This window comes from Anabrus simplex, chromosome 3 (assembly GCF_040414725.1).
Source record: "Anabrus simplex isolate iqAnaSimp1 chromosome 3, ASM4041472v1, whole genome shotgun sequence".
Classification (NCBI taxonomy): domain Eukaryota; kingdom Metazoa; phylum Arthropoda; class Insecta; order Orthoptera; family Tettigoniidae; genus Anabrus; species Anabrus simplex.
In genome coordinates, this window is record NC_090267.1 from 285,293,712 (window position 1) to 285,320,859 (window position 27,148).

At 37.9% G+C, this 27,148-nt stretch overlaps 1 protein-coding gene across 2 annotated transcripts in view; it reads left to right on the top strand.

The window, feature by feature from the left end:
• Ubc6 (ubiquitin conjugating enzyme 6) overlaps positions 1–26,458 on the top strand; it is a 100,332-nt gene extending 73,874 nt beyond the window's left edge. Inside the window, exon 4 of one of the 2 annotated variants that reach the window (XM_067143083.2) lies at positions 25,161–26,458. In XM_067143083.2, the coding sequence (XP_066999184.1) occupies positions 25,161–25,331 (171 nt within the window). In that variant the 3' untranslated portion in view covers positions 25,332–26,458. Of the gene's footprint in view, positions 1–22,616; positions 23,323–25,160 lie in introns of those variants that run through there. The other variant, XM_067143084.2, reaches the window with a different exon arrangement.
• Positions 26,459–27,148: the final 690 nt, after the last annotated feature.

Here is a 27,148-nt window from a genome sequence, read left to right on the forward strand (position 1 = left end):
CCTCCCCTATGAGTGTTGTAGATGCAGAAATGTCTTATCCTTATGCTTCTTTGGGATGAATGGCTAATGCATTTATTATTATTTTTTTTTTCCTTCTTAATCTATCTGAACTCTCAACATACTACATATTCCTGTACACGGTACAACTTTCAGCATTTCTCAGAAATCTAAATTGAGATATAATGTACTCTGAGTTGTACTAGACCAGTGCCTTTTGTGCATTATTTAGAATTTAGGTTTCTTTGTGCGTACTTACCATGGCCACATCATGTCACAAGCAAAAACACGCCATACTCTGATAATGATGGTACTGCTCTGTTCTTTATACTGCGGGCCACTACGTGAACTGTGAGATATCACTCGCTGTTCTAGTTCATTGCACGGAATGATGAGCCTGATGACAAAGGTATATTGCAAGATAAATTACTGGATGAAAGCTGCAAATTAGTGGTCACGATCATAAATGGAAAAATGTTAGTTCATATTGGGAAAACTTTTTAATTAGTCGTGTTCTTCCAACTTCCTTTAAGCAAGCCTTTCAAAATAGAATGTCATTCACCCCATCCCATTATTGAGCATAACCTTCAAATCATTTCAATGTATGTTAGGCTTAAATAAGCGAGCATGTCATTTACAATATCGCCTTTAAATATCTCCTGAACACTGTACAGTCCCATGCAAATTAATCTGAAGACGAGAATAACATACATACAGTCAAAACTGGTTATAACTATGCTGAAATGACCGTTATAGGTGATAGCCGCAAAACCAGTTTCTTTTTGTTGGTAAAAATGTTATATGAGTAAGTTTCAGGCTGCATACTTATTTGGTTAATTGAGAGAATAAGTTAAATTCAGAAAACATAAGTGAAATACGTACTGTATTTACAATAGAGTATTTGTGGAGTGGAACTGGGAGGAATTTTTCTTATGTTTACACAGTACGTAATACAAAAATGTCTGAAAAAATATAATATGTGAGGAAAGAAGTAACAACAATGTAAATAGAACAATAAACAGTCTTCGCTAATAAATGAGATGTTCTCTCTGTTCTTCCTAATTGTTCACGATGCTGACGTTTGTTCCCCCCCCCCCCCCGGAATTTTTTTATCGCCATATTATCTGTAACATTTCTTCAATATTAAACACTTTCCCTTTCTTTTGCAACATCTTCACAGTGATGCTTACCTTTACCATTTAACATTCATAAACCAAACCAAACCAAACCAAACCAAACCCCATGGCTCTACAGCCCTTGAAGAACCTTGGCCTGCCAAGCGACCGCTGCTCAGTGCGTAGGCCTGCAGATTATGAGTTTGTGTGGTCAGCACGACGAATCCTCTCGGCAATTATTCTCAGCTTTCTAGACCGGGGCCGCTATCTCACCATCAGATAGCTCCTCAATTCTAATCACGTAGGCAGAGTGGACCTCGAACCAGCCCTAAGGTCCAGGTAAAAATCCCTGATCTGGCCGGGAATTGAACCCGGGGCCTTCGGGTAAGAGGTAGGCACACTACCCCTTCACCACGGGGCCGGCGTTGAACAGTCATACTTACTGGAAATCTATAATCTACTGAAAACAAGAGTTTGAAAATAAATTTTACATGGTTTTCAGCAATCCCCAAATGCGAAACAACAACAAACATGGGACATTATAGTCAATACATTTTTCTGAAAATGTGATTGAAAAACGCTGTTGTATATGATATGTTGAATTTAGCCATTATATCCAAGACGTCATTAAAACTGATGTTGCAATAAACTGTTTCAACTGTATTTGATAATATTTAGAATTTATTAACCTAATAATACATTTTTAATGGTTCATGGTGTGGGTTACTGTAGCCACATCCTGGTTCGTAAGCTATGGGCAACGGATGAGTGGCCTAGTAAGTGGTCCTGAAAGTCGGGATACCAGTTGCTATGGAATGGGAGTGGGCATCGCGGACATATTCTGAGTCATGGCCCTCCTTGTGCTCAGGCGGCTAGGACTATACAATTCACCGGTGGTCCATAACCCATTGGAGGAGAGATCCTCACTTGGACTATGTGCAAGTAGGGTAGCATCCTGCTTCATGAATTTACCGAGCTCAGAACATTTTAAGCAAGCCTCGGACCTATGGGAGTAACGGAGTCCCACTCCCATTTGACAGGCGAGGGACTCCTTGGAAACAACTTGTCGAACGAAATGGAATTCGATGGGGAGCTATCATTATTAATGGGGCTTATGAAAGGAAGTAGAACTGGCTGAGTCAGCTAAGAAGATGCATCTGGATGTGCTAGGAGTAAATGATATTTGGGTAAGGGGAGATAACGAGGAAGATATAGGAGATTATAAAGTGTACTTGATGGGTGTTAGAAAGGGAAGGGCAGAGTATGGGGTAGGGCTGTTTATCAGGAATACCATTGCACGTAACATAGTTTCTGTTAGGCACGTAAATGAGCGAATGATGTGGGTAGATTTGTCAGTTGGAGTAATAAGGACGAGAATTGTCTCGGTGTATTCACCGTGTGAGGGTACAGATGAGGATGAAGTTGACAAGTTTTATGAAGCATTGAGTGACATTGTGGTCAGGGTCAATAGCAAGGATAGAATAGTGCTAATGGGTGATTTCAATGCGAGAGTTGGAAATAGAACTGAAGGATACGAAAGGGTGATTGGTAAATGTGGGGAAGATATGGAAGCTAATGGGAATGGGAAGCGTTTGCTGGACTTCTGCGCTAGTATGAGGTTAGCAGTTACCAATACATTCTTCAGGCATAAAGCTATTCACTGCTACACATGGGAGGCAAGGTGTACTATATCCATAATAGACTATATCTTAACCAACTTCGAATTCAGGAAATCTGTTGGGAATGTACGAGTTTTCCGGAGATTTTTCGATGATAGAGACCACTATCTGATCTGTAGTGAATTAAGTATCTCAACGCCTAGGGTAGAGAAAGTGAAATACTGTCTGCAAACGAATAAGGGTAGAAAATCTCCAGGATGAGGAAATTAGACAGAAGTTCATGGATATGATTAGTGAGCAGTTTCGAACAGTAGACTGTAAGCAGGTTCAAGATATAGAGAGAGAATGGGTGGCATACAGGGATGCTGCAGTAGAAACAGCAACGGAATGCCTAGGCACAACTGTGTGTAAAGATGGGAAAAGGCGAATGTCTTGGTGGAATGATGAAGTGAGAGCAACTTGTAAACGTAAAAAGAAGGCTTATTAGAAATGGCTCCAAACAAGGGCCGAGGCAGACAGGAATTTTTACGTAGATGAAAGAAACAGAGCGAAACAAATAGTTGTTGATTCCAAAAAAAAGTCGTGGGAAGATTTTGGTAATAACCTGGAAAGGCTAGGTCAAGCAGCAGGAAAACCTTTCTGGACAGTAATAAGGAATCTTAGGAAGGGAGGGAAAAAGGAAATGAACAGTGTTTTGAGTAATTCAGGTGAACTCATAATAGATCCCAGGGAATCACTGGAGAGGTGAAGGGAATATTTTGAACATCATCTCAACGTAAAAGGAAATCTTCCTGGTGGTGTTGTGAACAGTCAAGCTCGTGGGGAGGAGGAAAATGAGGCTGGTGAAATTACGCTTGAGGAATTGGAAAGGATGGTAAATAAACTCCATTGTCATAAAGCAGCAGGAATAGATGATATTAGACCTGAAATGGTGAAGTGTAGTGGGAAGGCAGGGAAGAAATGGCTTCATAGAGTAGTAAGATTAGCATGGAGTGTTGGTAAGGTACCTGCAGATTAGACAAAAGCAGTAATTGCACCTATCTATAAGCAAGGGAACAGGAAGGATTGCAACAACTATCGAGGTATCTCATTGATTAGTATACCGGGCAAATTATTCACTGGCATCTTGGAAGGGAGGTTGCGGTCAATCGTTGAGAGGAAGTTGGATGAAAACCAGTGTGGTTTCAGACCACAGAGAGGCTGTCAGGATCAGATTTTCAGTATGCGCCAAGTAATTGAAAAATGCTACAAGAGGAATAGGCAGTTGTTTTCATGTTTTGTACATCTAGAGTAAGCATATGACAGGGTACCAAGAGAAAAGATTTACGCCATACTGGGGGACTATGGAATTAAAGGTAGATTTTAAAATCAATCAAAGGCATTTATGTTGACAATTGGGCTTCAGTGAGAATTGACGGTAGAAGGAGTTCTTTGTTCAGGGTACTTACAGGGGTTAGACAAGGTTGTAATCTTTCACCTTTGCTCTATGTAGTTTATATGGATCATCTGCTGAAAGGTATAAAATAGCAGAGAGGGATTCAGTTAGGTGGAAATGTAGTAAGCAGTCTAGCCTATATTGACGACTTGGTCATAATGGCAGATTGTACCGCAAGCCTGCGGTCTAATATCTTGGAACTTGAAAATAGGTGTAATGAGTATGGTATGAAAATTAGCCTTCCGAAGACTAAATTGATGTCAGTAGGTAAGAAATTAAACAGAATCGAATGTCAGATTGGTGATACAAAGCTAGAACAGGTAGATAATTTCAAGTATTTAGGTTGTGTGTTCTCCCGGGATGGTAATATAGTAAGTGAGATTGAATGAAGGATTAGTAAAGCTAATGCAGTGAGCTCGCAATTGCGATCAACCGTATTCTGTAAGAAGGAAGTCAGCTCCCAGACGGAACTATCTTTACATCGGTCTGTTTTCAGACCAACGTTGCTTTACGGGAGTGAAAGCTGGATGGACTCAGGATATCGTATTCATAAGTTAGAAGTAACAGACATGAAAGTAGCAAGAATGATTGCTGGTACAAACAGGTGGCAGGAGGGTACTCGGAATGAGGAGATAAAGGCTCATTTAGGAATGAACTCGATGGATGAAGCTGTACGCATAAACCGGCTTTGGTGGTGGGATCATGTGAGGCTAATGGAGGAGGATAGGTTACCTAGGAGAATAATGACTCTGCTATGGAGGGTAAGAGAAGTAGAGGTAGACCAAGACAACGATGGTTAGACTCGGTTTCTAACGATTTAAAGATAAGAGATATAGAACTAAATGAGGCCACAACACTAGTTGCAAATCGAGGATTGTGGAGACGTTTAGTAAATTCACAGAGGCTTGCAGACTGAACGCTGAAAGGCATAACAGTCTATAATGATAATGTATGAATGTATGTATATATGTAATAATACATTTAATCTTTGCTGATATCTAATATATCCTCCTTTGTTTCATAAGCTGCTTTACTCAACCTGATATAAATTCCACTAGCTTTTAGCACATATTTTTAAGCTCATCAGGATGAAGCCACACTGTAGCTAGAGACTGTTATGCACAATTTTGTGCAACAGTCTAGTTTTGAGAGTCTCTTTGCATAAATAGCCCATAAGTTTTCTCATGGATTAATGTCAGGGAAGTTCCCTGACATTTTAAGACTCTAATATTGTTGTCACTGAAGAATTTCTTCACTTTCTTTGAAGTATGGTAGGAAGTCAATGTTGCTGAAAAATTCCTGGTGACCTCTTCTGCAGCTATCCAACAACTCTCCTTTCCAGTATTTGGATGAACTGGTCAGATTTCATCATCCCATCGACTGTTACTAAGGGTCCCAGTTCTTCATGCATGAAACACTAATAAAACATCTTCATGGGGTTTATTATTAGTCTGTTGCAAATGTGCTGAAATTTTTAGCTCATTCTTCGCTCAGTACATGTATTGATCCGTCTGTCCTTGAAATTCAAAATGACTGTCATCAGAGAGACAGACTTGCTCCCTTTGTTCCGTTGTTCAATCCTGATGACTACATGCCTACAAGAGCTGTTTCCTGCACATTTCCCGTGTTAAGGAGTTTCTTTTCAAGTTTGTGGGCTTTCCTTCCAGCTGCCAGAACTCTACGATGAACATTAGAAGTTAAGCCCACAGCATTAGCCTAGGGTTTGATTTGCTTCTTCTGAGGAGGAAACATTCATCTCTTGACATCTGTTTTCTTCCTGACACAGTTTTCCCCTTTTCTCCACTGAAATATACCCTATCTGTTTGTGCCCCTGAGTAATTTTACTTATAGTGCCTACACCAACACCAAATTTAGTAGCAAACTCTTGTTGTGTCATGAAAGTATTCTGAGGTAATGCTACAATCATGCTACACTTCCTGCAAGTTGTATCCATTGAAGACATAGATATTACTAATCGCACAAGCAAACCTCAAAATTCCTCAGAAGTGACACACATTGAAATAAATACACTTTTAACCTAAAGCAGTTGTCACACAGATCCGGAAAAACATTGCGTACATCACTCCCTAAGACATTTCCCCTAGTTTCCTCTCCGTTTCCCCTCTTCCACCTCATGTTCCTCTCTCACAAGCCAACCGTATAACATATACACTTAGTCACCTGACGACCAGTGGCGGTTTCTGGCATAGCGCAATGGAGCAATGAACCTCCAGTTTGTCAAATTATACTGAACTACTTTATATTCGTAACTCCCTTGTCAAACTCGAACCTTTTGCTTAGCCAATCTATCCATAATATACTCGTTCTGGCTTTCAATTCATGTGAACTGTGCACATTCCGTGACTGGATACTTGTCTGAAATGAACCCCCTTGGAAGGCGATCTCTCCGTCCGTACCTGGGCGAAGGGAGTGGCGAGGTGCGGGGGGGCATCGGCCAGTACGTAGGCAAGACCAGGATATTGCAGAAGCAAATATCTGTGGTTTACGCATGCGCAATATGCCACTCTCTCAAGTCGTGTTGGGGTAAGTATGTGCCTGCCATCTGTTGCCCTTACAGGAATTCATCTACGTAGCAGGAAATAGTGCACATAATTAGCGCTAGTGTTAAAGAGCATCATTACTACCAGCAGTCACATTAAACCGCCAAATTCCAGTTGATGCCTTTTCCCAAATACATCAGTACTTAAACATCTACTCATTTGCCTTCTTTGGAATATTTACTTTTTGGAGAGAAAATTAACTAAAAAATCACCAAGGCAAAGAGTAGCGGGAATGTAATACTAATGAAAACGCTAATTGCCTAGCCATAGAAGTTCTTAAAATAATGTTACCAACATTGTGAACAGTGCGAACATACATCCCTAAAGTTTACTCGTGTTTTTCAAGTCTGATGCTAGCGTTTACAAATTTTTGCAACAGTTATCATAATTCGTGATATTATTGTACACTGTGCAAGCGTGTGAGTGTTTTTCTGCACTGTTGTGCCGTTCAGAAACTTAATTTTTAGGACATAAAGAAGTTACAATATTTTGTCCGTGTGTGTATTTTTGTGCACTGTAGTTGCGTCCATAATCTTTCTTCCCGGGAAGGGTAAGGAGCTACATAATGAGTTTGAACTGTGATATGATACCTAAGAAGACAAACTTTTCTTCTTCTTCTCTCTCTCTCTCTCTCTCTCTCTCTCTCTCTCTCTCTCTCTCTCTCTGTTGAGCATAAATTTAAGATTAAAATTAAGGATGCCGGACGTCCAAATTTAGGACATTTGACCCCAAAAATAAGGAAACACAAAAGTTCTAAATCTCATATACTTGCCCAGTCACAATTCGATCTCCTGGGAAGACACGATTACCGTCAGTAATTTGACTATGCTTACAGGCAGTCTGTGGAAAGAGACAACAATCAAGTACGGAAAAATCGTTATGTGCTAAATAAAGTTCTGTGGCCCGTTTGAGATGGCACTTCGCGGGCATGACGAAACAAGTGAATCATCAAATCCTGGCATATTTCGAGGCCTCGTTAATTTTAGTTCTGAAATTGACGTTGCATTAAGAGACCATCTGTCCAAAGCTACTGTTTTCAAAGGCACCTCGAAAGACATTCAGAATGATTTGATTTCGTGCATGTATGAAATCTGTCGTGAGTAAAGAAAAAGTAAATAAATCACCTCAGCGCACTTCATTTCGGTAATCACAGATGAGACCACCGATATATCAACTACAGCACAGTTTGTTACCATTCTTCCCAACGGTAAGCCAGTTGAAAGATTCTGGGGTTTCCTCTCACCCTCTAGTCATGATGCTAAGACAATAGCAGAGTGTTTAAAATTTTCTTTGAGCGAAGTTGTGGATAGTCCAGATAAATTGATTTCACAAGGTTACGATGGGGGCAATTGTAATGAGTGGTCACCGTTCAGGGTGCAAGTTCTCATCAGGGAAGATTTTAGGCATGCACATAATGTTCACCGTTGTGCCCATTCTTTGAACTTAGTCATGGCACAGGTGACAGGGGAGAGGAGATATTGAGGGAGGGATTTTTCCTTCTGTTGAACCCCCAGTGATGAAAGTCACGCGCCGCCTCTGCTGACGACATAAGGGAAGTAAACATAGTGGGACCGGCCGGGAGGTAAGGATTTTATTGTTCTTCCGATACTTCACCACCGTATATTCACAAGGCTTTTTCCTCCTCTTCTATCTTTTTCTAAAACAATTTTTCTTTCCTTTTATTACAAACTCCCTTCAACACCTCAAAACTTTCTATCAAGATTTAATGTCAAACTTTGGTTTTTCTTAAGAAGTTTCTCCCTGTCATCGTATTTTAAATTTAAGTCAATCATCATCCGCAAGTTAGAGTACATACTTAAAAACAATTGCAACTTCTCCAGCATTTTGAAGAAAGATCACTTGCTAGGATCCCTTATACACAGAATCATATCACAAATTTGAATATTGACTTGTTGAGTGTCTTAACTCACTATCAAGGAATATTTTATCTCATTATTGTCATCATATGTGTTTTTTATTTCATTTGTACCAATTTTTGTATCTTTATACATGTTTTTACCTGAAGATGTTCCAAATCAGAAGAACAAAACATGTAATTTATTAGTCATTTAACTACACTTTAAGCTGGAATATGTTTGTGATTACATAGATTAGCCATAGAAAAGCAAATAAGTATTCAAGGGTGGGCTTCTTCCTTCAACCTAAACCTTAGTTGAGTTGATGCTGATACAGGATAATAAAAATGAGATTTATAAGTTGTTGTTACATAAGTACAGACTCCATACATCTAATCATCTTAGTAAAGATAGTTAAAATATCAAAAACATAAAATTAAATTAAAAAAGAAATTCTGCAGAAAATGCATAGAGAGCATGGGATCTAAGAATAAGCAGTTGGGGGTTGCACAGTGTTGCTAACCATTGGGAAAATTATGAAAAAACTCAATGTTCCCATTAATTTAAATGGTTGTGTAGCTTATCAGCTTTTCATTTTCATAGACTTGAGTGGTAATATATTTCAGTTGGCATAATTTTTCTGTAACATCACTGATAGCGGAGTCAGGTGCATAGATCTGAGTTTATTTCAACTAATTAAATGATTGTCCTTGCTTAAATCAGTTCACTGGTATTTTTCTTGACCAGTCATGGCATTAGAACAAATTTAATATATATATATTTCTTGTAGTTATTCCAGTAATTTCTCCAATTTTATGCAACGAGCAAATGGCTGCACAGTTTGGGTCGTGTAGTTAGCAGCTTGCATTTGGGAGATAGTGGGTTCGAACCCTACTGTCAGTAGCCCTGAAGATAGTTTTCCTTGGCTTCCCTTTTTCACACTAGACAAATGCTGGGGCTATATCTTAATTAGGGCCATGGTTGCTTCCTTCCCACTCCTAGCCCCTTTCCTATCCCATCATCACCACAAGACCTATCTGTGTGTCTGTGTGATACAAAAAAAAAAAACTTACTAATGTGTCAGTAATGACTTGTACAGCACCTGTGTGAGTGATCTATAAGGTTTCAGTATGCAACAGGAAGTTACATGTCTGTCATCAGAGGATATTTTCCATAGTGACACTTCATTTAAGAAAAAATCCAAATGAAATCACAGGGTAGTTATAATATTTGTTATGGTAAGTTTTAGGTGAAGGTTTACCACAAATTCAGGGACCTAATTTTTTACTTTATTCAAAGTCCTCCTCAGCCTACAAATACAACAGAGAAACATGCCAAGTTCTTGGTACATAAGTACAGACTCTATATATCTAATCTTACAAACTAAGGTACTTTAAAATATTCAACAACAATAATTAAAAGAAATTAAACACACCTTCTTTAGAGTGAGCGCTTGACATCAACATTCTTCAATATATCTACGAGTATTATATTTCTAAAGAATGTAAAATGGAGTCTTTGGTTTCATTATGAATCATTTTAAGATGATCAGCCAGATTGAAGAAATGATTAATTGTTATAAGGGGTTTGGTGAACTGTAACTCTGTGGGCTTCTGTAATTTCCATGGTCTATTATGTTTTACATCCTGGTTGTTCTGAAAGCCATAATTTTTTCTTAACTGTCAATAGATAGCAGCTACTATCTCCCTTTCCTCCTGACAGATCAGGAATGTTGCATTTCGGTTTGAGTTGTCAAAAAAAAAATTCCAGCATTTTGCTGCTGTAAAGTGAATGTGCATGATTTTTCTTACTTGAAAGATTGATGAACTATCTGTATAAATAGGTACTAATATGCTTGTAGTTAGCCGTTTAACTTACTAAATCATATAAGTCTTTGAGTACAAAGTTTTCAAGTTTAAGCAAACCTCCTTCATCCTTTGATAGCCATTGTGCACCACCACATTTCCAAATCACCAACCTCCACTGATTCAGACTATCATATACAGGAAAATTTCACAAAATTGATTGGCTTGTTGTTACTGGATTCATGCAGGAGATACAATACAAAACTGAGGTTATCATAATAATTGTGAAGTTAGAATGCAGGCATTTAAAAGTTCCATAATTTAAGGCAAGCTTGGGGTGATATGAGCTGCTGAGAGCCAAAGTGGTCTAAGTCAACTTTTTTCCCATTCTGAGAAATTAAAGCTTTGGCATTTTGTTTCATGTAAATTCAGGCTTTACAAGAATTCATGATTCATTTGATGAAATATGCAGATGATATATTAAAATTATACTTAATAAAGACATTTTACTTATTTATTCCTTAAATTGCTTTTTATCATTCATAAAATTTGGAGTACCACTTTTCCTGTCAGCAGTTTACTCATAGCGAAAGGTAAAGTGGTACATTGATTTGTACTACTCTTCCGATGAATGTTTTGGCGAAGTTGAGTAAAAGGAAAATCTATAGGTTGTGTTTTAACCTCTAATATGGCAATGTATTTATAAAATAATTGTTAATGAAACATAATGTTGTACAGTAGATGTGAAACTGCATGTACGGCTTCCATTACAACTTTTTCTCTCACAGATTGAGTTAAAATAATTGCTCTATAGTTTAATGCTAGCTACACAATCTGGTCTAATAGTTCAGCAGTACGGACACTCATGATCTATATATATAAAATAAGAGTTTTGTCTGTACATTGCTCAGAATTTGAAAAGAATAGTGTTTCTGTATCGTTCATTTCCATAGTAACAAGGGAATACAATCTTTACTTTTCCATAATTTCTGTCTGTATGTCTGTATGTACGCGCATCACGAGAAAACGTCTGAAGAGAATTTAATGAAAATCGGTGTGTGAAGTCGAGGGATGAGCCACTACAATCTAGGCTATAAATAATTATATTCACGCTGAGTGAAATGGTAGTTTAGGGGAAGGCCTAAAATTTAATTCTCAAATTTTTATATTATTAGTGGTCCTATCGATAAATACTACACAACAAAAGTTATCTAGAATTAAATTTCTGATAATTTATATCATACATTGTTACTGTACCGGCTTTGATAACACAGATATTCATGAATTTGTATTTTTGTTGACAAGTCCATATCAACGCCGAATACGAGAAAATGGGTTAACAGAATTTAATGAAAGTCAGTATATAGAGTTGGGGAATAAGAAACTACAGTCTAAGTTATAAACAATTTTATTCACCCTGGATGAAATTGTAGTTTAGGTGAAGGCGCCTAAAATTTTATTTTTAAATACCTATGCTGTTGGTCCTATCGAAAAGTACTACATAAAGTTATGGAGAATACAATCTCCGACCACCGGGCTGAGTGACTCAGACGGTTGAGACGCTGGCCTTCTGACCCTAACTTGGCAGGTTCGATCCTGGCTCAGTCCAGTGGTATTTGAAGGTGCTCAAATATGTCTGCCTCGTGTTGGTAGATTTACTGGCACGTAAAAGAACTCCTGCAGGACAAAATTCCGGCACATCAGCGTCTCCGAAAACCGTAAAAGAGTAGTTGGTGGGATGTAAAACAAATATTATTATTATTATTATTACAATTTCCGACCATTTATGTTTTATCCAGTTTTATCGTACCGATTATAATAAGAGTGGTATTTCAGAGTCGAAAGAAAACTAAATGTGAAGGCCTACAATATTGCGCAGTGAAGAAGGGGTTTCTCCTCCGGCTTGGTGGAAAAATTTACCTCCAAGTCAGATAGATTTTCAACCGCCTGTGTAGTGAACTGAGATTTTCTGACTCATCGGGTTCCCCTAGGAAACTGATTTGTAAAAGGGCACCCCCACCCGGCCGAAATAAGACAAAGTGTGTTCACGGGTCGCGGCTGTCTGCGGCTTGGTCATTCCAGCTCTGGAACTTTGGACTGTTAGATCGGCAGTGTAGTACTGTTCGTTAAAAGTGAGAAAATGTGTGGTTTTTAATTTGATCAAGTATTTGATTGCTTTTAATCGCACCATTCCTACTGACTTCATTGTAATGACCTATGTTCATTTCAGTTGGGAAAACTACTAAGATGGTCTTTCTGAGGATGTAAAAAAGGCAGGTGGAGAGTGAGTGTCTGCCATTATAATGAAAACTCCCCAACCTGATTGTAACTGATGGTAGGCAAGGGGGCCTACCATTACAGTGAAAGTTCCCTAACCCCGTCTTCATATGAGAAAAGACGTTTGGTGACTTCCCCGTTGCGTTTCTAAGGTAACGTTAAGTGCTTTGCAATTTAATATAATCTCGCTCACAACATGTACACTATCTAACCTGGAATTCTGTATGCAGTGTAGAATTCCGTAGTGAAGCATGGGTACATAGCTAGTTATAAATAAATTGTTTTGCTGAAATTTCAAAATTTCTCAAAATTAAATTATCATGCTGAAGTTTAAACAGATTTTATAATGGAAGATGCCAGTTTACTCAATTTCACAATCTACGTCATCTTCCTCTTGTAATGGGTCGACATAATCAGGTCCATACTCCACAGCCGAATTTACAGTTGTCAGTTGATTGAAGAAAGTATGGTGTACTGGAGGGGTGTATGGGAGAAGGGTCATCATGTCTCTTATTCTTAGTCTCGGTGACAGGTTGCACAGCATTGTTGAGAGAGATGAGTTGAACACCAGACAAACGAGGACAGCCACGAACACGATGTGAAGGAGTAATATCCAAAGTTTTGAAAGGGATTCCTTCATCGAGAGATTCCTTGTAGAGAATGAGATGAGGAGAATCTTTTTGAAAACGAAGCCATCGAACATGAAGCCAACTGAACTTTTCATTTTGCGTGTTCATCTTTCTAAATGTTACACTTTTCTCTATGTCTTTTGTTGAGACAAAGTAATTCAGAGTCATTCTATAAACGGGAAAGGGTTGTTTTCATCCGGATTGAAAATTTGAGCACTTCTTGGTTTTCTCTCGATAACTCCGAAATCCCGATCGTTTGGAAGAAAGGAGTGTCCTGATAGCATTAACTTATGGTCAACCACTTGGATTTCATTTCTCGAGTTCTTTACAGTCTCTGTCCAAATTAGTGCAATTTTGGAATTCCGATTTTGACCAGTTGCTCTGTCACTGTATACTATCACATGATGAGCATCATGGGCATGGAGATCAACATGCTTTAGAAGGCAGGAACCTACTTCTTGGGAGCCTTTTGATGCCAATAAATTTAATAACACCTAAATATTAAAAATCTAAATAAAGAAAACAATACAGATACTTACTAGCACAGTTACAAGGACTTTTTGATTTTAGAATGTAAATAACAGCGATAGTGAACACAGAACACAACCACGTGGCCGTGACGCTTGACTTATACCACTAATCCTGTAAATGCACTCCACACTGGCGTGATGGAAAAAATGCATCTAGCGCTCTCAAGCATCTCCCATGGGAGTTATTGTTATACCACTTCTTCACAACAAATTTCCATGCGTTATAAGTGCACTGAGTGATATAACTCAAAAACAGACATTTCTTGACTTAGACCACTTTGGCTCTCAGCGGCTCATTTAAAACAATGATGCAGCATTGGAGACAGAGTTCAGCTGTGTAATCAAGAATGTGACAGATATCACTTAACAATGTGCACAAAAAGAACAATGTCATTAACACATTATAGTAAGATGTAATAAGTGTTATGTAGATGCTATTATCTTTCTCTGGCCTTTCGGCCACAATACATTCTTACTGGAGACAGAGTTGGTTTTAACATCACACTACTATTGTGTGGTGTCAGCCAGCAGATTACACCGATAAATTGGTTACCTATCAGCATTACATAATAAAACTGAGGAAAGCCTACAATGTTTTATATTCACATAAACTTTTATTTTTTATTTTTTAGACTGTACCTTAATTAAGGCTACAATCGCTTCCTTCACATTCCTAGCCTTGTTGCATTTCATCACCAAGACCTGTCTGTATTGGTGTGATGTAAAACAAATAGCAGTGGTATTTATCCATTGAATTCTTAGGGAAGGAATGAAGAGCAATTAATTGAGACCATTTATAAGTTGAATGCAGGTAAAACGTATTCATATCCAATCATAACTGTGTTATAAATAAAATGTAACATAAACAGGCCTGCAGATACAGTGACTTTGGATCTGTATAACAATATTTCACTGTGGCGGGACTCAAACCACTAGCAAACCAGAGATCTATTAGCATTCCAGTACATGTACCATGCAAACATGTTGATGATACTTGAGGGCTCGTATGAATGTATGTGATGCTTAACCCTTAACTATGGACGTGCGGTCAACATGACCGCGGTGGAAAAGTAAACACGTGCCACACCTCGCTTATCACCCTGCCAGTATATTTGCTTGCAGTACCTTTCTATTTTAAGTTGACCTCTCCACTGTATTTATCTTATCTGTCATAAATAACCGTGCAGCTGCGATAAGAAGCTGATGAGTTTCGTAGCGGCCTGGGTGACCGCACGTCCATGGTTTGAAGCAGTCTTCAGTTGATAGTGCTGTGTGTAGCAATGAGTCAGCGTGCAGGTACTTCGGCGAGTGTCCGAACATGTGATGCAAATTACGAAGGAACAATTACCGAGTGGTTTGAAGAAGACATGAGTGATGTGGACGATGGTGATAGTGAAATAGAGAGTGATCATAATACCGATACTGAGACTGAAGGAGAGGGAGAAGAAGATGAAAGTTCCGCGCTACTGCCTGATGATTCATGTTCTAAGTGTTTTTATGGTAGAAATAGGTACAAATGGTCGTCTGCAGAACCTCCACAGAATGTGCGTACACCTCGTCACAATATCGTGATTCACCTTCCCGGTTTGCGCCCTTCACTCGAGTTGGAAACAGTATGGATCCTGTTACGGCATGGACACTAATATTTAATGAAGAAATGGTGAACTTACTAGTGCGATAGACAAATGTGAAACTCAGTGCAATGAGAAGTAACTACCGAAAGTCTACCCGAGCAGAATTACAAAATGTTGACGCAGTTGAAATGAAAGCTTTTCTAGGCCTTCTTATTTATTCGGCGGTTTTCAAATCTAACAAAGAGGACATCGCTTCAGTCTTCGCAGCTGACGATACGGGCCGTGAAATATTTCGTGTTGTGATGTCAGGTACAAGGTTTTCCATTCTCCTGTGCAGCCTGCGTTTTGACAATCCTGAAGACAGAACGCAGCAGAGAGAGACAGATCCTATTGCACCCATATCTGAGCTTCTGAATATGTTGATTCAGAACTCTCAAAGGTGTTACTCCATTGGCACAAATGCAACAGTAGATGAGATGCTAATTGGTTTCAGAGGTCGGTGTAAGTTCAGAATGTATATTCTGAACAAGCCTGAGAAATATGGAGTGAAATTGATGTGCCTAACCGATTCGAAAAATAGTTATTTGTACAATGCATATATTTATGCAGGGAAAGGACACTGATGGAATAGGTCTTTCAAGGGAAGACAGAAAATTTTCAAAGCCAACGCAGGCAGTTCTTCGTTTATCAGAACCAATACAGGGTACAAATAGAAATATAACAGCTGACAATTGGTTCACCTCAGTGGAGCTTGTTCAGGAGCTGAGGAAAAGGGGACTCACTTATGTTGGGACAGTAAGAAAGAACAAGAAGGAAATTCCAACTAACTTCTTGCCTTCCAAGCAGAGAAAGGTCGGTTCCTCTGTGTATGGCTTCACGAAAGACATAACTCTTCTCTCGCACGTTCCGAAAAGAAACAAGGCTGTTTTGTTAGTATCCTCTATGCACCGTGGGAAAGCAACTGATGCTGACACGGGGAAGGAAGAGATGATTCAGTTTTATAATTCTACGAAGTCTGGAGTAGATACTTTGGATCAGATGTCAGCCAACTACTGCACAGGTAGAAGAACAAAAGAAGGTGGCCGATGGCAGTCTTCTTCCGTATCGTCGATATTGCAGCTGTGAATGCGAATATCTTGCATCAGTCCTATCGCGAGAGCCCCCAAATGACCAGGCAACATTCTGAAAGAACTTGCTGCTCATCTCACTAGGCCACACATAAGAAGATTATCAAATCTCAGGATCCCAAGAGATATTCGAGGCGCTATCTCTAGAATTTTGAGCATCCCTGCGGAGCGTATCAACATTTCTGAGGAGAAGCTTGAAAAACGGATAACTTGTTGTCTGTGTCCACCAGCAAAGAAGAGAAAAACATATTACAAGTGCTACAGATGTGAAAAACCAGTATGCTTGGAGTGTACAAGGAAGATCTGCTTCGAATGTGTTGAATGAGAGTAACATTGAGGGCCAAGTTCAGTGCTTGCAATTTCCACCCCAACAAGAGATCAGTCTAATGTGTCGTTAATTTTCAGTGCAGTGGTTATCAAACATCTTTAATACCCAAGTTAGGGTCAATTTTTGTTGATAGTGTAAAGGATATGTGTGTGTTTAAATGGAACAGTGTATTCTGAATAACGAAAATTGCTGTGACTGCAATCTGAAGGTATGAGGGTTATACAAATTAACAAATGGAAAATATTTTTGTGGTTTTGGGTTCAATAAAGTGTAATTATTCAAATAAAAGCAGCTAGCAATTTATCTCATTAACCGTCCCTTCCGTAGTCAAATTAATTTTCATGCGGTCTCAGTGACCTCACGTCCATGTTGATGTCACTGAAAATGTACGTCAATAGTTAAGGGTTAATTTGCAGCATAACATTCATGTCCAATGACACCAAATCACATATGACCACTTCACTCTACCTGTTGGCTTTTCAGCAAGACAGCAGTGGTTCAATTCCTGATTAATGTACAAGAACTCTTTTTTAAGTAGGACTGTTTTGCAATAAAATAAAAACTGCTTTGGGCTATTTATGTTACAGTCAATTCTACACACATTGAGCTACTTTTCCACATAGTCTCCATATTTGTTCAACTATTTGTCATATGATGTGATAAGTTTTTGTAAACCCTCATCATAGAAGTCTGCCGCCTGCAATGAAAGCTATATCTGAACTGTTGTTCTCGCTTCCTCATCAGTGCAGAAATTCTTGCCGGCGAGTTACTTTTTCAGTTGGAGGAGGAGATGGTAGTCACTAGGTGCAAGGTCAGGCTTGTTGGGGGAGGGGGATCAAATGCTGCCAGCGAAACAATTCAAGTTGCAGAGCGAGGTCTTCCCTTATCATGAAGCAACAAAACTCTGGCAGACTGTGGGTAAGGTTTATGAAGGAAGGTCAGGAGAATGTTCATGACGACCCATGCTCTGGTTGGCCTGGACTGTGTGGTGAAGTCTCACAGTCCGCAGCTGCATTGATTGTTGTTGCTGATGGCATGCACTCCACTAGCAGAATACTACGTCTGTCCCAAAACACGGCTGCTATAATCTTCCAAGTTGAGAAAATCTGTTTGAATTTCACTTTCATTGGAGATGATGCGTATTGCCGCTCCATTGATTGCTGCTTGGATTGAGTGGTCACATGGGCACCCATGTCTCATGCTCTGTGATGATGTGGTCCAATAATGCGTTTCCTACCTCATGGTACCACCCTAAAAATGTCAAAGCACTAGCACATCTTTTCATTTTGTGTTCCTTGATCAGCATCCTTTGGAATCCACCAACTGTGTAACTTTTTTTTTGCTAGGGGCTTTACGTCGCACCGACACAGATAGGTCTTATGGTGACAATGGGACGGGAAAGGCCTAGGAGTTGGAAGGAAGCGGCCGTGGCCTTAATTAAGGTACAGCCCCAGCATTTGCCTGGTGTGAAAATGGGAAACCACGGAAAACCATTTTCAGGGCTGCCGATAGTGGGATTTGAACCTACTATCTCCCGGATGCAAGCTCACAGCTGCGCGCCTCTACGCGCACGGCCAACTCGCCCGGTGTGTAACTTTTTGTAGTCCAACATTTCTGATACAATTTTGTAGAGACCTGACCTTAGAAGATGTGGAAAGTGAAGTGACAGAAAAGATATGTACCATCTATTTGCACGAAAGGTGGTGTCAGCCTCACACACAATATTGTCGCTGATCGGGGATAGCCAACCAGAGCATGGGTCGTCATGAACATTCTCCTGACCTTCCTTCATAAACCTTTCCCATCACTCATAGCTTGGGGCCGTACAGTTCACAGATCTGGTGATGAATCTGTTCATTTCTTGCTGACAAGAACCGGATAACTGACCTTATCTCACATGTGATCGGCCACTCAATCGTATTTGACAATGGATGTGGGAATCCATCACATCTGTAGAGGCTATGTAGAGACATGTTTGATTAATGGAAGAATTTGTGTGTTTGAATCAGAGGGATAGTGACAAAGTATAAATCTATCTGCTATCTGAGTGGGATGCACATTAATTTTGACAAATTATTCTCCCTATCAGGTTGTACTTAGTAGTTAGTGTGACAATAAGAACTCTCAGTTGTAAAAATGATGTTGATGAATTAGAATGCCATGATCATTGAAAGAATTTTAACAGCCTGCCTGCGTGGTCGAGGATATTGCATGAAAACCACACACATTTCGAGATTGATGGAATGTCCTTGAGGTGGGTGTTGCGTTATTATTATTATTATTATTATTATTATTATGATGATGATGATGATGATGATGATGATGATGTGAGGATTCATTGGCCATTGCAAAATTTTTGAAATGCTGCCATCTAAGTGCCGCATGGAGTACTAGCTCTTCCTTATCCTTTATTATCTTCATAACCAGTGGTGGCGAGGACTTGCACCCCTCGTGCATTAGTACACCCCACAGAAGTACTGACATATCTGGCGGTACTCTGGCTTTCGCCTACTATTGTAATATTCAGAAAAAATATATGATGCCTATCACAGCTGGCTTGGGGTAAACAGGAGGTATGTTTGTGGTGAAATCAGATTGATGAAGCAAAATCCATTTTTACAGCTTTTATAATCAATAATAATGGTGACAAAAAATAATTAATGTTTTATAGTAAGTATACTTTACATAGAGGCACATGCATTCACTTTTTTTCAGCAAAACAAAGAAGATTGACCTGAGATTGTACTTGTATTCTATATTAGAAACAAGGGTTCACGATGCTGTCAACTGCATAGAGTTTTGGATAGAAGTGACTGATCATTGAAAGAATTTTAACAGCCTGCCTGCGTGGTCGAGGATATTGCATGAAAACCACACACATTTCGAGATTGATGGAATGTCCTTGAGGTGGGTGTTGCGTTGCAAATTTATCAGCTCAATCTCGAAGTAAAGGAGAACATTCTCTGCCAAAACCGAGAAAAGTCTAAGAAATAAATCAAAGTCAGGCTTGAGCCCTTTGAAGTCTTGAAACCTGTTCAAAATGGACTGTCTGGCAAGGTGACTGTGCTGCAATTGCACGCCTGGACTGCTAACCTTTCCATCTTCTCCTCCTCTCTACATCATGCCACCTCAACGCAAGAGTGCTATTTGGCCAGGCCTGTTCATAACTGTTTTTTCCTTTCGTCTCATCGAGGGTGAATTTCACATTGTCTTTTCTGTATCAATCTATTTTCTTTTTAGATGTGTGCAGTTGTAATAATGATTGTTGTTTCATGGGATAAAACAGTGGGATTATCAGCCCCTTTTGAATCCATGGTTTATAGATTGGTTCATTAGTTCTGTTCAAGATAGCAATCAGGTTCAGGCCTAATTAGTGTGTTCCTTACTTTATCCCCTAATCTGCTTCTTTAGTAGATGCTATGGTCACTTATCGGAGCCATTCTGAAATAGTATTTACTTGATCCTGGGACTATAGTCCAGATTTATATGATGTTATGCCTATCATTGTTCCTCTCATTACATTTTTCTAACAGGTCTTTCAATGAGCTTCTGATAATGGATATAACACTGTTGCATATCTCAGTTGAGTATCATGACCTCATTTTTAGATTTTGTGTTAGTTACATGAGTTCAGATACCATATTGGAAATCATTGTATGTTGGGTATTCAGCCCGAAGGCTGGTTTGATCCCCCACAGCTCCGCCAACGGCCATCATAGATGGCCTAGGCATCACTGAAGAGGCGTACTAGGGAAATGAGGAGTGAGGTAGTTTCCCGTTGCTTTCCTCGCTGGGCCAGAAGTTGCTGTTACATAACAGTTTGCCAAGCCCGCTGAAATGCATGCACCAAGCGACCCGATGAGCGATATTTTCACACCATTCATAACAGGGACTGGCTGCATAACGTATGGTATTACTAGCATTTCTCATACCTCAGTCACTTTCATATTGTCAAAGCCAAGGATGAGACTGAGACAGTTCAGTAAAAGTAACAAATTTATTCTAGCCCATACCAGAAGACATAGTGCACTGTAAACATTACATCTCACCAGCAAAGGCTTATGGAAATCATTATTGTAACTCATTCACTTTACTTTGAACTGTTAAATGTAAATGAAGATACTTCTAATTCAGAGGAACATACAATGATAACTTAATGAAATCCAGTAATGGTTTGTCATATGTTTAATATTGATTGTATTTGTATCTCTCAGAGGAGAGGGTTCTGAAAGTTTTAATACTCTTTTCCTTTATTTTTATTCACAAGATATAAGAAAATAATGTACACAAGCTACAGGTGTATCACTTTATTGATGCATTTACCCATGAGCTGAGTTAGTTAATTCTTGCACAGTGTGTGTCCAGATACCGACCTGTTAAGTATTCCCCCTTTACTTCATGTTGAGCTGCTTCATAGATTGTGAAATGTCTTCTGACAGAGATTTGAAAGAAACACATTCTAAATGTGTTCTTTTGACTTATTGATGGTTTGCTGAATGCTCATTAATATTTAATATTAAAGGGCATACTTAGAAGTTAATTTGCTTCAACAGCATGTTATCACATTTTGTAATATCTATATAGAAGATGGTCGTAAACAACATGAACTGGGTATGTGGGCATTAAAAGGTTTGTCATAGTGTTAAATAATTTGAAAAAAGTAATTTGATATCTCATGCCATTGCCATTTAATAGCTGCTGAATTTACCCAATCATACTGGTTCGTGAGCGAATTCAGATGGACTTTACAAGACTGTGTTACTAAATCTATACGTGATACAACTGTCTTGAGAGCATTAATGGAGGAAGACTTGCATTGCAATGCAAGTCCAAGTTCACCGTACTCATGCCACATGGCTGTTAAACAAACATGTCCGTAAATGGCAAATTGCCTAACAGCTACCAATGCTGAGAAATCCGCATCAAACACGAACACACTGTGGGTTTCAGCCGGTGTCACTGTAACATACTTGCTATGATGCGATCCAGTTAGCTCGGAGGTCCATGTATAAATCCCTCTCCTGGCAAAGGTTTTCTTCGATTGGTGTTCTCAGTTTGGTCTTAATGTACGTGCAGATTTAGCAACACTGCCTCGCAAAGCCCATTTGAAATCACCCACGAAGCAATCTGATTGGCTGACTTCAGCAGCTGATAAGATGACAACTGAGCTAGATATTGAATTACTTTTATCAAATTATTTATCAGTGTGACCAACCCTCTAACGCTAACATACCTAGTTCACGTTGTTTCCGACCACCTTATACAAAGACAAGTTTTCTGTGAATTTCACTTACTGAATGTCCCTGTGCTCCCTTGATGCAATTCTTAACAAGGACATTTGTTTGAATTTCATACATGCAGGTTCACTCCATATTCTGATGACAATTACATGCTGAGGGAATGTAGCTTTGTGATAGTAGTTTCAAGCAATAGGCAATGTTTCAGTTCCCTATTATACCTCCCTAATTTTACTATATTTTAGAACCTTTGCATATTTAAATGTGTTAAAATACATGTGAATCATGTTTGCTGTATGTCATTATCAGTTAACTGATAAATAACTTTTTTCCTTGCTGTGCAGTTTTCTAACATGTGATGTTTTGAAGTTCCATTATTTCAAATTCACAGTATTTTTCCAATATTGTATATTTGTGTATTAGTGTAATATTAAAATGTAACTACATTGTTTGAATCTCTGCAGACAAGGATTCTTCTGGACTTTAAGAGACTTCGAGTCAACTAACCTAATGTTTTCCCTTTCAGTCACTTTTAAGTGATCCAAATCCCAACTCCCCAGCAAATTCTATGGCAGCTCAACTATACAAAGAAAATCGAAGAGAATACGAGAAGAGGGTGAAAGCTTGTGTGGAGCAAAGCTTTGTAGACTAGTGAATCCTGTTTTCCGTCTGTGGAAATGGAAATGAGACAAACTCAAAACTAAGGAAAGCCTCAAAAATTGCCAATTAACTATTCAACATATAAGAAAGAAAAGGAATTGTTTTGAGGAAAGACATAGTGTGGCTCTTTTACTAGTGTTTGCCGTTTTTGTTTCTGTGCTACAAAGAAAAATGTGTGACATCCTCCTTGCGATAGTAGTATTCGTAATGCTTTAATTTAAATTGAACTCTTAGATTTTTGGCAACTGTGACTCAGAAAGAAGAGCAGCTCAGGGTAAGATCTGACCAGTGCCCGAGTGTTTAAAAAATTTCTGGAATTACTTTTTAAGTGTATAATTCATTTGAAACTAGATGTGTTGCAATGTAAAAGAGACGGATGCATTAATGCTCTAACTTTTAATATTATGCATTATTTAAAAAATGAATCAGGCCTGCACTGTGGCAAGATTTGTCACTGCTGAATCGTGTATGATTTTTTGAGTTATAATTTTTATTTATCTGCTCTAATCATGTATGATTAAGCCAATTAGTGTGTTTAATGTTATACCGGTGAAATGTAGTTTTGCTTTTCATTTATATATATACTTATAATATATGCCTTCCCTGTGTTTTCCCAAACTATCCTCTCCTCCCCCCTTCCTTCCCAGCCTCGTTTATTTCAGTTGAATTTAGAGCATTAAACAAATAACAGTTTTCTGTTGTTGGTCCCGTGTAACCAACTTTCCGCCCAGCGTACTTGTACGTTTGTTTACAGAATAAATCAATAAATTTAATCCAACTTGCCTTTTTCTTTTACATTAGTTAAGCTTTAAATTTGAATTTTTGAAACTCTCCTTTTTCTTTTACATTAGTTAAGCTTTAAATTTGAATTTTTGAAACTCTATAGAACATTTTAATGTACTGTAGATTGTGTTGCACTTCATCCTCTGATATTTCATAGAAAACTATTATAATTATTATGATAACTGATGAATACAGGTAATGTATTATTGAAAACATTTTGTGGTTTGTTTTGGAGTTTTGTAGAACAGTTGCATTCATAGTTATTGGTAAGATTTTTTAGAAAATGCTTGCATGTGTAGTACAGAACTGTGAACTTATTTTTCGTGAATTTGTATTGTGGATGGGGTAAGGAAAGAATATACTACATTTAGGTTGCTCTTCATATTACAGGTTGCATTTATGTTGGGATTTTTTGTTTTGTTTTTAAAGTTGATTGACATTTTTCTGTGTAGAAATTTAACTAAAATGTAGTCATTGTAATGGATACCATTCTGAATAATGTAGTGGCATTTATGTGCAAAGTATATTGATTGTGTTGCTGAATAACCACAATAAGTTCAACAAAATATTGTAATTTTTTGCTCTGATACTAAGACACTAGCAATACTTTCAGTTGGAGTAGGTTTTGCTCTTAAATTTAACTATGTATTGTGAATTGATAACAGTAATATTTGTTGTTAATTTCAGCTATTCGTTGCATGGTTATTTTTTGTATTCAGGAATGTTATCGTAGAGCAAGTTATGAGCTTGTCAAGCCATTGTCTTCAGTTACAGTAGTTTTATGTCCTATGTATCATACAATTGGATGTTGCATAGCTTTCTGTAAATAGTCCTCACCTTGTGGACTCATTCACAAGCATTATTTTTCCATGTGAGTTTGTAAGATACTAATAACTTTTATGAATGCTCTGTTATCCATTCTCATATTTTCCCTTTACCTTGCATATCAATATGCTACTTTTATACATCGTTATAGTGAATTTTGATATTGAATCCATTATTGTAATCTTTTTCAAGTGCATATCAAAGCATCTTTACTTACGATTGGAATTTTATGTGATGTATAATGAAATGCTAACTCACTTTTCACAGAACATCATCCGCCAATAACATTACCTGTAGGTAGTTGTGCCTTATCCCTGTCCCTTGTGCCATGTCAGTGGTGGAAGCAAAGAAACAAATTAGCAGAAAAAAGTATTTAATTTGTGTTCTTTTTTTAAAAATGAAATGATTGTGTTAATTGGATTACTGTACCAGCACATTAATACTCTGAATATTTATTTTCTCTTCATAATTTCAGACTTTATTTAGTACCTAAAATGTGATAAATTTGTTGTATTCTTTGTTTTGAAAAATATTTTTCACATATAGATTTTAAAAATTCTCTTGGCTTCTACAGATACTTTTCAACCCCATTCCTCCTTGGGACCTGTTTCTTGCTGCAGTTATTCCAACTAGATTTATTTGTACCTAATATCTTAACAACTAAATACAAGTCAATTTGTTTTACTAATATGATTTGAAAGCAATTTAAGTGTTGCATGAATGCCAATTAACATGAGAATATGTCATGCTAATTGATAGTTCACTAGCAACTGCTTCTAATCGAGTGAGGTTTTCTTACTAGTCTCTCTTGGATGAACCAAATCCCAACTCTCCAGCTAACTCCCTTGCGGCACAACTCTACCAGGAAAACAAACGAGAATACGAGAAGAGAGTGTCAACAATCGTGGAACAGTCATGGCTCAATTTCCAGGAGAGCCGTGATGAAGGAATTGATGAAGGAAGTCAGCAGTAACCCTCTCATTTTTGGGAAGTACTCCCATGGTATGGTGTATAGCCGAATGAGAAGTGCATTTTATTAACTCTAATGCGTCCTCTCTGATGTAGACCTATCAAATTTTAAAGTAATTTCTTGTAAATGCACATCAGAAAGATCATGTAAACTACATCTTTTGGCTTCAGCTGGAGAAATTAAAAGCTGTTCATAAACTTTGCACTTAGGGCTATGTTAAACTGAATTGTTTACATTAATGGAGTGCTTGTCTGTTGGTTCAAATTTAAGACTGGGACCAATTTCTATGTGGTACAAATACAGTCGGATACACTTGGAGGTAAAAGAACTTGCAAAGCACTTCATTTTGATCTGCATGGTTGATTTTCGTGATTTTAGAGCTAAATTTGAAAAGTTTTGAAATGTATGTAGGGGGAAAGCAGTGTATTAGAATAAACTACATAAATACCAGTGTTTCCCTTCTTTCCCTTCCTGTATATGGTATGTAATTTGGTTGTAGAAGGACCAGTGCAGGCACAGGTTTTCTCAGTGTATTTAGTTTTTCTGTTCTGTACTTTGGAAGTATGCTCTCTTGCTATTTTTTTTTTTTTTAATTGTCATGATGGCTTTATTATGACCCTCTTAGTTTTAACTGCAGGATTCCTTTTCCTTTTCATTGTAGGTTATTCATTATGTCCCTGTCTTATGTTTTCCTGCCATTGATAATTGATCTGTTGAAGATTAGTAATATATTTCAATTTATGATTGCTAGGTAGGATATTTGATACGTATGGAATTTGATTCTATACTTGAATATTTCAGAACTTGATGTATTGATCAGTTTAATTACTTCCTGCCAAATACTGAAATTCTGAGTAACAGTCTTTGCTATTCAAAGATAATATTTTATCCTTGGAATTATGAAGATTGTTCATATTAAGAAGCATACATTCAGTAATTATTTCTGTACTAAGAAGTTTCTCATATTGAAAATGATTTTTAAACGATATATTTCATCAGTGCTAATTAAAAATCATTGTTATGATATCAGGTAACTAGAAATACATCCTCTTTTCATAACTCTTTATTTCTCCCCTTGATATTGTTTTATGTACATAACTTTGAGAAATATAGTTCTGTAACGAAATAAATTCAGCACTATTTAATTTTCCTTATATTTCCTTATAGTTGTGTGATGGTATGACAAATACTGATAATCATTAAGCAACTGTCTTATCTCATTATGAAGCTTCGGAGTAATGAAGAATGTTTCCACTGTCAGCAAATTATAGTTTGTTTATAAGTATATAGGCAGGAATAAGTGTAGCACTATTTACACCTAAATAATCAATAAGGGATATGCTCTAGCTTCAGACTGCATGTCAGGATAGTTGTAACAACATAGTTATTTGATGACCAATGGAAATTCTATTTCTCCGTGCACTATTAGTGAAAGATACTCTGACAAAATTTATTTTCACATTATTTGTAATAACGTTAGTCTGTGGAACCACTAAACCTTCTTCACACTTTCAATACAACCTTATTTTAAGATGGCCCTTGGCAGTGAACTGGGTCTTTTTCCTGAATTTTAACAAATTACACAGGCCTGCAAAAAAAAAAACTCTAGTGAAAGGTTGAAGAAGTGATTTATCCTAATTTAGGTGTGCTGATTTCAAATATGTAAACCGTTTTTTCCTATCATGTTCGGTTTTGTTTCTATTTCAAATTGAAATTTGACATATTGTTATAATTTCAATAGAAAACACCGTAATAGAGAATATATGTAATTTTAATGGGACATGATCAAATTGCAACGAATATACAAAAAAGTAACATTC